The sequence below is a fragment of the Budorcas taxicolor genome, chromosome 19 (assembly GCF_023091745.1).
Source record: "Budorcas taxicolor isolate Tak-1 chromosome 19, Takin1.1, whole genome shotgun sequence".
In the NCBI taxonomy this organism is placed as follows: Eukaryota; Metazoa; Chordata; class Mammalia; order Artiodactyla; family Bovidae; genus Budorcas; species Budorcas taxicolor.
Genome location: NC_068928.1, coordinates 11,111,221 through 11,125,820, shown reverse-complemented (window position 1 = coordinate 11,125,820; position 14,600 = coordinate 11,111,221). Strand labels below are relative to the sequence as shown.

Sequence of the window (14,600 nt, the reverse complement as noted above, 5' to 3'; positions counted from 1 at the left end):
CCTATATGATAGAATAAATTATTTGATTACTATTATTATATTACTTGTTAGATAACTAATAATCCAAACTGTATTTGACTAAATTTCTTTTATAAATACCACTGTTTTCTTTCCAAACTACATGTGCTTTTTCTTACTTGCCAAAAACCTATGTATTCAAACTATGAAGGGAAAAAAAAGCATTTCTACTGATAATTCATTACTATCAAAAAAGAAATGAAAGAGACACAGATGTGTAGAGCGGACTTTTGGACTCTGAGGGAGAGGGAGAGGGTGGGATGATTTGGGAGAATGGCACTGAAACATGTATACTATCATGTAAGAAACAAATCGCCAGTCCATGTTTGATGCAGGATACAGCATGCTTGGGGCTGGTGCACGGGGATGATCCAGAGAGATGATATGGGGTGGGAGGTGGGAGGGTGTACATGTTTGGGAACTCATGTACACCCGTGGTGGATTCATGTAAACGTATGGCAAAACCAATACAGTATTGTAAAGTAAAATAAAGTAAAAATAAAAATTAAAATAAATAAATAAATAAAAAGAAATGAAAGCCAATGAAATCAGGGAATAAAGGTTGTCTACTTTACAACATCCAACTGTAAGTACACATTTTGCTGGTAAAAATTTTTAAAGATTCACACTTCATTTGTAATTAGTACTTTTCCAAATATAAACCTAGAAAATGGATTTATTCTATTTCTAAAAACAAGGTTTAATTATGGAAGTTAGGATTGTACATGGAACAAACTATATAAAAATGCAAACATTTTTTGAGAATATTCAATTAAAAATATACAATTCTCTACAATGACATGCTAATTAATACTCTTTATTTGTAACTAAATTTATTAAAGTCCAGTCTCCCTACCTCAATGCTATGAACTCTATGAGAAAATATAAGAGTTCAATGCCATGAACTCTATTCACCTATTAAAAGTATATTTCATTTAAAACTTCTAGTAATTTTGGTCTTTAGCAATAAACATATTTTATAATTATTCATAATAAAAACTCAATAAATAAGAGTAATCCTTATCATTAGATTAAAACTATCAATATCAAAAATATCTGACCTAAATACTTGTATCAGAGGTATTCTGGCCAAAAGAAAACACCATTGTTAGATTAAAAAAACAGAGCAGTTAAAAGTACAAAGTAACTCTATTATTAAAACATGCCATAAGTAAATGTTTTACTATCAAATTTCTTAAATATAAATAAGCATCATTCAGTTTCACTTTAATGACATGCTACTATGAATAATCTACTATAACAAGCTCCTTTGTAATGAATAAATATATAAAATGAAATTACAGTAACTGACCGTTAAATTTATATCTGACACTATCCAACTAATCTCTACACATGCCACTGAAAATGACTGATACTTGACTACCTTGTTCAGCCATAACTAATGGGATTATTTCACTGCCAAGACTGTTTACCTGCTGTGCAGTTTCCAAGGGTCGAATTCTTTTCTTCTCTACTTGAAAATCATCATTTTCATCTCTACAGATAGATGCCTGCTTCTTAGCAGATAGCTTTGCAGCCAGTGTAGTTTTTTCAGGAGAGTCTTATATAAGAAGTCATAAAAAATTAGTGTAAGTAGATCACATTTAGTCAATTTTTCCAGGAAAAAAAACTGGAGTTAGGATGTCAGATTTTAATCTGTAAAAATACTGAATCACTATGCTGTACATCTGAAAATAATATAATATTGTAAATAAAGTACACTTCAATTTTTAAAAAGATGTTGACATTTCTAATAACTTCAAAACATACTTTAAAATATGAAATGCTAAACATCTTTAAAATCACTTATTTATCACTCAATTTACTTAACAAAGAGCAAACATTGTAAGAAATGTTTTCAAGAGGAAAAGTCCAGCCTTGATTTTTAATAGGTTTATACTTTTGTAGACCACTTCCAATAATGTGGCTTAAAAAATATAACTGTAAGAGTATCTCAAAAACTTTTCATCTGTATAAAAATCTTTCTTTACAGTGCCTTATTTAATGTTTCTTTTCTACTAAAATTCTCTATGATCTTCAGTCTAAAAACACAGTAGAATCAAGCTCCTAAAATCTGTTTTTTAATTCCACAATCCTGAAAGCTCAATCTCGTTTATCAGTGACCTCTTAATCACCAAATATTATCCCCATTTTATAAATGTGAGCACTAGGTTTTAAAAGAAGTCAAGTAACATGCTCATATCATATGGCAAGTAAAAGGCAAGGCCTGCATGTGACTTGACTCCTGCTGTCTGACTCCAAAATCCATACACATAACCTCTAGGCATACAGCCAAACATAACACTCTGTCTTCTTGGAACATAACAAACACATTTCCTTTCTCCTTAATTTCTGTAACACCGTTCTTAACTGTTCCTATACAGCGGTTTCTCCCTTTCCCTAAAACGTGAGCATTCTTAAAAGTACTTTCCTCACTCTGTGCTCTTCTCTACACATTCCCTCCACTCCCAGAGTTTCAATTCATTTATTCAAGCATTTATTATATTGAGTCCATACAATTCCAGACACCACGGAAAACAATGAAGAAAAAAGTTCCTGGCCTTAAAAGATTTACAGACTATTAAGGGGAGAAAGCCCTATGAGCAGCAGATCCGATCCATTTTCAAAAAAAAGAAGTTCGAGTTTGCACAAACAAAGAAGTGAATATGTCATGCAGCACTGGTTTTCAAGCTTTTTCTGAGGAGGACTATATTTTTTACAGAAATATTGCTTAGGATTTCTAAAATACAATGAAAGGCCTAGAATTTTGCTGATCCATTGTCCCCTTCTCCCTATAAGCTATGTTTCTTCCTTAGGCTCTTAGGAACATAGTTTGAAACTCATTATATTCTAAAATCTTAAGAGTTCTGTCTTTTATACCTAGGTCTTTAATCTACCTGGCATGAGTTTTTGTGTATAGAGTAAAGTAGGACTCCTATTTTAATTTTTTTCCTACGGATATTTAATAGTCAAATGGCAACCCACTCCAGTATTCTTGCTTGGAAAATCCCATGGACAGGGTTGCAGAGTCAGACATGATTGAGGCTTCACTACTTATAGGAAAACCCCTCTGTGCCTTCTGCTATACAGAAGCACTTCTATTAAAAAAATCAAGTTTCAGCATACATGTAGAATGGAATTTGGGTTCTCCACTATTTTCCACTATGCTAATACCATGCTGTTTTAATTATTATAGCCATATACATATAACGAATCAGGATATCTCACAGATCACGTCCTCTCACCTCAACCTGCTTCCTGAAAACTGTCTTGGCTGTTCTTAGTCCTTTGTATTCCCATACAAATTTTAGAAAACACATGTAATTTTGAGCTTTACAATTTCCTGGCAAACTAGTAAAATAACCACAAACAAATCTAGATCAGTGACTCTTAAACTGGGCTAGTTTTAACAATCCCACCCTAGACCCCAGGGACATTAGGCAACATCTGGAGACATTTTTGATTGTCACAAGATGGGAGGAGGGTGTGTACTACTGGCATCTAGTGGGTTGAGGCCTGAGAGATGCTTCTAAACATTCTACAACGTGCAGGACAGAATTATCTACAACACAGAATTATCCTATTCAAAATGGTAATAGTGCCAATGCTGAAAAAGTGTTAGCCGCTCAGTCGTGTCCAATTCTTTGCAACCCCAGGGACTGTAGCCCTCCAGGCGCCTCTGTCCATGGAATTTTCCAGGCAAGAACACTAGAGTAGGTTGCCACTCCCTTCCCCAAATAAACCAAGGGGCAAATTCGTAGGACTCATTAAAGGGTATGGAACATCTACCAAAAACAATAATCCAGTTATAGAAAAACTAAACTGCCATGTGTCAAATATGATTAACTCCAATTCACGAAAAAAAATTATATCATGTGCATATACAAAAAGGCTTATCTTCCTAGTCTTTATAGTAGGGGAGTTTGCAAAAAGCTTACCAAAGTTGTTAAATCTTTAAAATAAAAGGTTATAAAGAAATTAAGTATATTCAGAATATATTTAAAACAAAAACAAATCCTGGAAATCAGTAAGAAACAACCTAACACAAAAATGGGCAAACACTCGAAGGGGTAGTTCACCAAAGGGGATATTCAAATGACCAATAAATACATTAAAAGATATTCAATCTCATTAGTTACCAGAGAAATATCAATTAAAACTCACAAGAACACCACAAAGGAACCAGAATAGCTAAAATTTAAAAAGACTCAAATATCCAGTGCTAAAAGAATGCTGAACAACATAACTTCCACATACTACTAAATGTAAGGCAAAGGGGTGCAAAATTGGTTCAATCATTTGGAAAATGTTGGCATTATCTACTATAGCTCAACATAATCATATATATCAAAAGTAGCAATTCTATTCCAAGCTATATATCTAATAGAAAATATTTACCTATCTGTACCAGAAAGAATAAGAATACTCATAAAAGATCAATAACCAAAATAAGGACCCACCCAAATGTCTAACAACTGTAGAATGGATTAATAAATTATGGCATATAATCTATTATATACCATAAAATAAAGTTATAAGAACCACTACTTTATGCAACAACCCAAATGAATCTCAGAAATATTTTAGGCAAAAGTTGACAGACACAAGAGTACAAATATAATTCCATTTCTATGAAGAAGCAAAACTCATCAATGATGACATAGGGAAAATAGCAACTACCTATAATGAGAAAGAATACCAAGTGGAAAAGAACATGAGAAGTGCCACTGGGGTGTTGGCTTTGTCCTGTTTTTCATCTAGGTGGTAGTTACATGAGTGTAATTACTCTGGGAAAATTCATCAAGCTATACACTTAGAATTCTGTGTGCTTTTCTATATTTAAGTTACATATTTCTAAAGAATTTACTTAAAAATATAAAGACAGTATCAGAATATAACCTAGATTTACCCCATCTGATCCTTGAAAAGATTATTCTAAATAACTCTAACTCACAACTATATTAAAATTCAAGTTGCGTACATATTGAAAATTGATTTTTTACAAAGTTAAAAAACAATACAGCAGATAAAGAACAGCCTTTTTGATAAATGGTGCTGAACAATTAGATATTCATATGCCAAATAAATGAACTTGAATCCACACTCACACCATATACAAAAATTAACCCTCAGACCTAAAAGTAAAACCTAAAACTAAATTTGATTAAAAAAAGAAACTTGTACTCAAAAATGTATAAAGAACTCTTAAAACTTAACAATAAGGAAAAAACAATAAACAAGCAAAAGATTTCAACAGTTCATCAAAGATATACAAATGGCTAATAAGCACATGAAAAGATGCTCAACATCACAAGTCATTAGGGAAATGTGAAATAAAACCACAATAAGATACCACTATAAACTTATAATATGAGTGATGCTGGGAAAGATTGAAGGCAAAGGGAGAAGGGGCAGCAGAGGATGAGATGGCTAGATGGCATCACCAACTCAACAGACACAAATCTGAGCAAACTCCAGGAGATAGCAGAGGACACAGGAGACTGGTATGCTGCAGTCCATGGTGTCACAAAGAGGTGGACGTGACAGTGACTGAACAGCAACAATAAGCTTATTAGAATGGCTAAAAAGATTACCAAACCACTGTCGGCCAAGATGTAGAGAAACGAGAATATCCTCATACACTGCTGGTAGGAATGTAAAATGGCATGACCACTCTGGGAAATAGTTTTGAAGTTTCTTAAAAAGTTAACCATAAGTGATCCAGTCATTACATTCCTAGATAACTACCCAGGAAAGTAAAAACATATGTCTGTAACAATGACTTATAAACAAACGTTCCTAACAGCTTTATTTGTAATAACAGCCCCGAAACTAGTAACAACTCAAATATACAACAACAGGTGACTGTATAAACAGTTTGCAGGGCTTCCCTCGTGGCTCAGATGGTAAAAGAATCCACCTGCAATGCAGGAGACCTGAGTCTGGGGAGGATGAATTAGAGGTTGTTTGGGGAGGAAGAATTAGAGGTGGGAAGGAGGAATAACAAAAGAGCATGAGTAAACTTTTGAAGATGATAGATATATTCACTATTTTAATGTTGGCGAAAGTTTCAGGGAAATACTCTTACGTTAAACCTGATCCAAATGTACCATTTAAATATATAGTTTGTTATGTCAAGGATATTTCAATAAAGCTATCTTAAAAAAAAAAAAATTCAGGTTGTACATAAAACAAGCCAGAGTTCTAATAATTAGCTCAAAATCAATTCCATTCATTCATACAATAGGTATTTATCTAACTACTACCTATATGCCAGGCACTCTGCTAGTTATGCAATGATGAGAAAAATGACATAGTTCCTGATCTCATAGACTATACAGTCTGCTAGGGGAAAGTAAGTAAAGTCACTCAGTTGTGTCCGACTCTTTGCGGGTCCCATGGACTGTAGCCTATCAGGCTCCTCCATCCATGGGATTTTCCAGGCAAGAGTGCTGGAGTGGATTGCCAGTGAAGCAGAGATTAATAAAAGATGCGCACAAACACATGGATAATATAAGCTGTAACAAGTGCTATGAAGGAGAGGCACACAGTGAAATGACAGAATATAACAGGGAAACCAAATCTAATCCGATGGAAACAGCAGTATGGCTGCCTTAAAGAGTGATATTTAAGCTGAGCGCTAAAGGAAGAGCAAGTAAACAAGTTAAAGATGGAACCTGATTCAGAAGAGACATTAACACACGCAAAGGAGAAAGCATGCCCCTTTGAAGGAATGGAAAGAAAGCCAAGAGAGTTAACAGTCAAAACCCTGCAGACAACAGAAGTGGTCACCTCTCCAGTATCTAGTCCACTTCCTCGTCCTCATTCCCAACAGAAACACACTTCAGTTCAAGCAGCTAACATCCTCTACAGTCAAGTGCTTTAGCGGAAGATGAATTCATCCTTGATTTTAGAAAGTGGATACTGTGTAGACATAAGTCAATCATGGCAACCTCTTTTCTCCCAGCTATTGATTGCCATTAGTTAAGGAATGGCATGAGTGAAAGCAGAAAAGGAGTTATTACATGCTCTGAACAAGAGATGATAGTTTGGACTAGGAGATATCAATGGAGATAGAAATCTATATGGGGGAATAAGGAAGAGCAAAGTGTATAGGATGTGTCCTAGGTTTCTGACTTAGGCAAATAATAATCCATCTTTTCTATACAGTCAAAGCACAAGAAATATCTTTAAATTAATAATCTTATGTTATTAATAATATATTTCTCTTAAATAAATCTAGTAAGAACTCCCTAGGTAGCTCAAATAGTAAAGAATCTGCCTGCAATGCAGGAGACCTGCGTTTGATCCCTGGGTCAGGAAGATCTCCTAGAGAAGGGCATGGCAACCCACTCTGGTATTCTTCCCTGGAGAATTCCATGGACAGAGGAGCCTGGTAGGTTACAGTCCATGGAGTCATTAAGAGTAGGACACGACTGAGTGACTAACACACACACATTTAAGGATCATACTTGAAACATAGCTGATTCTCAAATAGGATACTGGTCTCAGAAGTTCAGGCAAACTTACCAAGAATAAGTGAGGCTAATTAGATTTTGTCTTATGCTTAGAGATCAATATGTTTTATAAAATTCTATCATATAACTAATAATACTGCCTACAAATAACATGTTTCTGAGTATCACTAATTTTGCCTTGCCTTCTTTAAAAATGGTTTACTTTAGCAACATGTTTGAATCAATTAAAAGTGAGGCCAAGAAAACAGTCCAAGGATTTCTGACCATTCTATGCATTATTTAAAATAATTCCAGAGAAATCAGGTAGAAATACATAACCAATTATGCTAACCAAATTTATCTACATTAGGTATCATAACAGCAATAATTAATACTTCTATCACAGATACCAACAGACCCAGGCAAAATATAAACTACCTTGAGAACCTGACAAAGCACCATTTCTTTCAGAAGGTGGTGTTCTTGGACTGCTGAAATGATACGAAGTTCGCTGGTGCACGTCACTGTTCGCAAAATTCCTTGAATGGCATGTACAACAACACGACAATGGTACTTCAGTTTTCTTACTTAAGCTTTCATCCACTGGCTTCCCTAGAAATGAAAGAATCTCTAATTAAAAAAAACATTAATCTTTCTTCACAGCTAGCATACACAACCACCCTTTTTTTGCCCAAGATTAGGAGATTTCTCAGGATTCAGAATTTCAGGGCTAAAATCAGAAAACTACCTGGCAGATCTGGACAAGCTGATCACTCAGTCTGCAGCATCGAATGAGGACAGGAGAGAAACACTTATGCCAGAAACATATACAGAGAAGCTAACAACAAATTTACATGATTTAGAAAAATCCAATAATAGTCAAAGATTAATAATGTAAAAAAGCCACAACCACTACTGAGATATATCAAAATACTAAGTATACCTAAAGTATATTCTCAATTACTTACATTCTTAATTACTGCTATTTTCCTAACTGAAGAACTTGAAAGTTCAATACGGTAAATAATAATGTAAACAAAAAAGGGTTACATCATTCCCACATTATACTTCTATTTCAAAAAACATGTTTCATAATATCATTTTTGATATCTGTATCAAAACACAGTTTAAAGTCAATATTCAAATTAAACAGGTAATTTTTAATAATTAAATACAAAATTGCAATAGTTCTAGTATATGAGAATATAATACAGATATTAAAAAATCTGACTAGTGTATTTTATTTTCTATATACAGTACTGATATTAGTTTCCCATCTTCACTACATAAATACATTTTCCAGAGTCTCCCATTAAAATTTCATTAACAGATAATCTCATTTTTACCAAAGATAAACATCAGTAAGAAACAAAGTGGATAACCAAAAGCTTATAAAATATTTACTTTTAATCTTTAATAGTCTTACCAGTAGCAAAAATATTTTTTAAAAAACATGAATGTGTGTGTATATACACACATACATATATACATATACATATCCATAATTTAAAATTCTCCTAATACTTTAGGTCAAAGCCATCTAATCATGTAACTAAAATGCATCCAATATTGTCTTTCAGATTTATCATATAAAATAGTCTTTCACAAATTTAGGTGCTATTTTTTGTTAGTAAATGTGACATATGTAAGCAAATAAAGCAATGGGAAATAATACAAATCCATAAAAACAATATTACAATAAACTTCTGCTTAGGACAGAATTCTGCTCTGGCATCCAAATAAGGAGAAAGATCAACTAGAATTTTTCTTTTTAGATCAACTAGAATTTTTCTTTTTATGTATCCCATTTTCTAATGTTATGAGATAAGCAACAATATTAAAGGATTTATTCAAAAAAAGCAACTATTTGTATATGCTATATAATTATGTCAGCCCCATCTCTTGAATCTTTTACATACAAATTATCCTCTAACTATTTTCATAATCATTCTTTAAGTATTCCAAGGTTCTTATGTATAGTATACTCTGAATCATCAAATAAAGGACTATCTTACATTTAAAATTATTTTAGGATTAAGTGAACACATTGTGCTAAACTCAAACTCTTTTAGAAGACACAGAACTGATTATAAAGAAATATCTTAAAAGAGAATATTTAAATTAGCTAGGACATGGTTGAATCATTCTGGGTAAAAAGTACTTCATCGGATTTTTTTCAGGACCCAATACGCAACCTGAAAATATCAACCAACTACTTACCACTAAGAGACTGTTGCCATGCTAAAGCGGAACAAAGTAAGGCTAAGCTTTTCCCACTCCCTGTGGGGCTCTCCAATAAACAGTGCTGCTTACTATTTAATCCTCTGACAATCTATGAACACAAAAACAATTTTTTTAATCAATAAACAACATACTTCATTAAAGTCTCTCTCCTTTACAACCACCAGAAGAGAAGTTGCATGCAATTCAGGGAAAATGGCAACAGCAGCAAGGAGAACTAGAATTTAGTTAAATCTGGACTTTATTCCTTTATTTGTTGTTGTTTAGTCACTAAGTCATGTCTGACTCTTTTGCAACGCTATGGACTGCAGCCCGCCAGGCTCCTCTATCCATGGGATTTCCCAGGCAAGAATAATGGAGTGAGTTGCCATTTCCTTCTCCAGGGGATCTTCCTAAACCATGCTTCAAACCCATGTTTTCTGCACTGGCAGTGGGGTTCTTTACCACGGAGCTACCAGGGAAGCCCCTGACTCCTTCATATCTCTCCCTAAAATTATGTTAGACTTAAAGACTATCAAGCACAAAAGAAACAAAAGTAATTGGTGCCTTACTTACGCAAACACCATCATTTCTATAAAACTAGAATACACTAACATCTTTGATAAAACTTAATAAAGGACATTGCTGAGAATGTTACAACCACTTTGTACAGAAATTAAAAATTTCTAGTAAAGTTGAAGATACCCAATTCCAGCAATCCAGTCCTAAGTAAATACCTAAAACCTTTCCCAAATGAATATAAGGCAACACGTGTAAGTTCATGGCAGTACTGTTTGTAACTGCAAAATAATGTAAACAATCTAAACGTCTATCAAGAGGAAAATGGGCAAATAAAATTCTAGGATATTAATACAACGGTATAGTATAAGGAATGAAAATGAGTTATCAATCAACAGGGCTACATCTTAAAAATAATGTTAGACAAGAAACAAGGTCATGAGAAAAGGAGGGCCTGGTGTGCTGCCGCTGTTTCTTCTGCCTTCAGACTCTGCGTCGGCCACAGAACTTCCAACAGTGCTATGATGGGACAGAGCATCTGAAGGTTCACAACCTCTGTGGTTCACAGGAGCCACTGTAACAAGGGTCCGGGGAGGAATCTACCATTTTCAGTGGAAAACAAGTGGCAATTACTAGTTATGATGACTTTGTACTTTGGATCTCAGTTTGTTTCTCCTTTCTTTATAGTAAGACACCAACTGCTTAAAAAATAATCCATGAAACAAATATGAAAAGGAGCATTTTAAAAAAACACCAGTTCTTGAACTCAACATACTAGATATGTCTATAAATAAACTTATAGCAGAAATCCTTAAAAAGCAATAACAATATTAATGTTAAGAAAAAAAACACAAAATCAAGTTCTCCAGAAAGCTGAGTACAATATCATATCATTGTGCAAAGTTTAAAAATATGTAAAGCATACTCAATATCATTTATGCATACATGTATATGCAATATAAGTATAACAACACGGCTAGAAGAGAAAACAAATAAATTTGGGATATTAGTTATCTTCTTACTTGTGAAAAGTGAAAATGAAGTCGCTCAGTTGTGTCCAACTCTTTGCGACCCCATGGACGGTACCCTACCAGGCTCTGTGGTCCGTGGGATTTTCCAGGCAAGAATACTGGAGTGGGCTGCCATTTCCTTCTCCAGGGGATCTTCCCAACCCAGGGATCGAACCCGGGTCTCCTGCATTGCAGACAGACGCTTTACCGTCTGAGCCACTAGGTAAACAAGGTAAAATATGGCAAAACATTAAGATTCAACAAAGCTGGTATGTTGGTTTTACTCGTTTGTATATTAATTTTCTATATGATTGAAATATCTCAAAAAATTATGGTGAAAAATATAGTATTCTATATAAACGATAGTAAATACTTTGAATTTCAAAGTAATTCAGTAAAGCAGTAATTCAGTAAATAGAAGTTTCAGATGAGCTGAGAACATTTTTTAGAATACTCTCCTTTGCCTCCTAATTATATATATATAGTCTAGCAGCAATCAGTATTATTTTTCCAAAAGTCAGAGGTTCTTCAATGAGCCCAGCAAATCCATCTACTATCTGCAAAAAATATGAAGTAATAGACTCAATGTATGTTATGAATTATAAGCACCTGTATCTTAAGACTTAACTGCTGAAAAATACTTACAGAATTCATCATAGCAAGCTGTGATGGATAAGCTTTACAAGGAAAGTTAATCTTCACCCCACCAATTGTATATTCAGCTGAAGACATCATGCTTTGTTTCCTTCAGACTCCTAACTGCAACAGAAATGAAAATCAATATTGAAATAAGGCTATTCAAAGAAAAACAGATACCTAATACTAGGACAGAAGCCTAGAAATAAAAATTGGAATTAATAAATGTATAAACAGAACAATGAAAGTAAAAGAATTTCCTACCCTGACAAATCACAGTGGTTAACAGCACGTCTTGGAATCTAACAAATCTGGATTTGCATCCCTATTCTGCCAAAGCTGTGGACCAAGAGTTAGGAAGTATAGGTTCTAGATCAAGTTCTGACAACTCAAGATATTTTAACCTGATCATGTCTCTTCGCTTTTCCAGACTAAGATTCTTACGTGTTTGTGCTGTGTGCTCAGTTGTGTCCAAATCTTTGCAGCTCTATGGACTGCAGCCTGCCAGGCTCCTCTGTCCAAGGGATTTCCCAAGCAAGAATACTGGAGTGAGTTGCCATTTTCTCCTCCAAGGAATCTTCCGCAACCAGGGATTGAACCTGGGTCTCTGCTGTCTCCTGCATTGGTAGGCAGGTTCTTTACCACTGAGCTACCTGGAAAGGCCCTTTTACATGTAATAATCCCTAATTTAAAAATTGTTGTAAGGAAGAAAGTACCTTGGGCACATAATGGGAGCTCAATAGTTCTTACTTTAAAGGTCAGTAGGGTATAATGGAAAGATGGGTTTGGAAGATAGGAAAGCCTAAATTGGAATTCCACTGCGAATCACTTAACCTCACAGAGCCTATTTCTTCATCTGTGAAATGGAGATATCTGCCTGATAGGGTTTTTATGAATATCCACCAGGCACTGAGTTAAGAATTAAATAAGGAAATGTACAGAATGTGCCTAAACTCCAGAATCTGATACACAGGAAGTGATCTTGTTTAATCTCCAATTCTTATAAACCATATTCTCTTAACGCAGGATCCACAGCTGTAATTCAAAGACTGTGATCTCTTGATATTGCATGCAACAGTTTCTGTGCATGATTGCATTTTTTTTAAAGAGAAAGTCCATAAATTTCTCATTCCCAGAAATATACCCTAAGGAAATATGGGAAAATTGAGGAGAAAATGATATACACTGTTATCAACTGAGAAATTATTTGCAGTAGTGGAAAAAAGGTCAATTCGATCTGAGGACAGAGAAATGGTTAAATATCAATTCAACAGATTAGGAAGCCAGTAACAACCTTTACGGTAGCTTATGTGTCCCCAAAAAGTTCAGAACCACTATTCTAAGGTACTTTTCAGTTCTAACATTTGGTGTTTCTGTGAAGCTCTGGCAATGAAATTTGGTGGAATCTCATCCCTTAACCTAGGGCTTCCCAGGTGGCGCTAAGGGTAAAGAACCGCCTGCCAATGCAGGAGACAAAAGAGACTCAGTTCCATCCCTGGGTTTGGGAAGATCCCCTGGAGAAGCGCATGGCAACCCATTCCAATATCTGACCTGCAGAATCCCCGTGGACAGAGGAGCCTGGTGGGCTGCTGTTCGTGGAGTCGCAAACAGTCGGACACGACTGAAGCGACTAAGCAGACACGCATCCCTTAAACTAAACCAACAACTCAAGACTGGCCCAGTTTCTTACATAGAACCTAAAAACCAACCTCCCCGCCTGCCCCAGCTGTGGCAACAGGTATCTCAAAATAAGGATGCTTCGCCCACACTGAATAAAGAGGAAACCAACCGATCTGGCTCGAGCCGTCCTTCCCTCCCGCCCGGGCTAAAATCAGGCCTCTGCTCTAAGTGCAGGTTCCCCACTCCCCAGGTTTTCTTCCTCATATTCCTTCCTCCCTCAGCAACCTGGGACCCCCGAGACCCTGCTGATCCAGTCAACACCGAAGGGCCCGCAAAGCGGGGGGACGAAAGCAGAGGGGACCCTCCTCCTGCCCGACGTCGCGCCCTTCCCCCGAGAGACTTGCCCGCCCTGAGGAAAACCCAATCAGAATGGGCTCAGATTTCACCGGAGAAAAGGAAGCCGAAACCGACGAGCAAAAACAACGGGGCCCTGGCAGAGAAGAAAGGTTCTAGTCTCTCTTCCTCCCCGAGCTGCGACTCCCGGGCCAGTAGAGCGCTCGCGACCGCTCCACCTTTTCTCCGCTCCAGCTCTCCGCAGCCCTCTCCACAGCACCCGGATGAATTCCCGCCTCCCGCCCCTCAACTCCCCAGCACCCAATCGCCGGGCGAGCTCAGACAACCAAACACTCGCCAAGACCGAAACCAAGGAACCAATCGTGGGTCGAGGTCAGGAGGCGCGCACTCTGGCACCCAATGAAAGCCTCCGCAGTGAGAACGGACCCAAGGTCCTCGGCGGCCCCGGAAGGGAAACGCCAGAAGCGTGAAGCACTGCGGAGAATCCCCCGGACTTAAGGGAAAGTCTCTCTGCTCCGTTGTACCTTTTTGAAACCGGCGACTTAACCTGTGCCTCAGTTTCCTTGGAAACTCCACGTCTCGTATTTAAAGTCCGTAGACCAAAGGAGAGGAAACACTGTTAAGCCCTTGCTCTTTCAGCATTCATCCGGGTCCCCCCAGTTCAAATTTCCGAACTTTGCGGAAGCCAGAGTAAAGACCCAGGCGGGAATTGCCAGACTGCTGAGCCAAACTAGGCGAGAAGGTTGGATGACAGCTGGCTACAAAA

General features: G+C 36.4%; 1 protein-coding gene across 1 annotated transcript in view; it reads right to left on the bottom strand.

Moving 5' to 3' along the window:
• BRIP1 (BRCA1 interacting helicase 1) overlaps positions 1 to 11,959 on the bottom strand; it is a 182,798-nt gene extending 170,839 nt beyond the window's left edge. Inside the window, exons 1-4 of the mRNA XM_052658404.1 lie at positions 11,870 to 11,959; positions 9,696 to 9,807; positions 7,914 to 8,087; positions 1,452 to 1,579 (exon numbers count right to left, since the gene is read on the bottom strand). Of these exons, the coding sequence (XP_052514364.1) occupies positions 1,452 to 1,579; positions 7,914 to 8,087; positions 9,696 to 9,807; positions 11,870 to 11,959 (504 nt within the window). The remainder of the gene's footprint in view (positions 1 to 1,451; positions 1,580 to 7,913; positions 8,088 to 9,695; positions 9,808 to 11,869) is intronic.
• Positions 11,960 to 14,600: the final 2,641 nt, after the last annotated feature.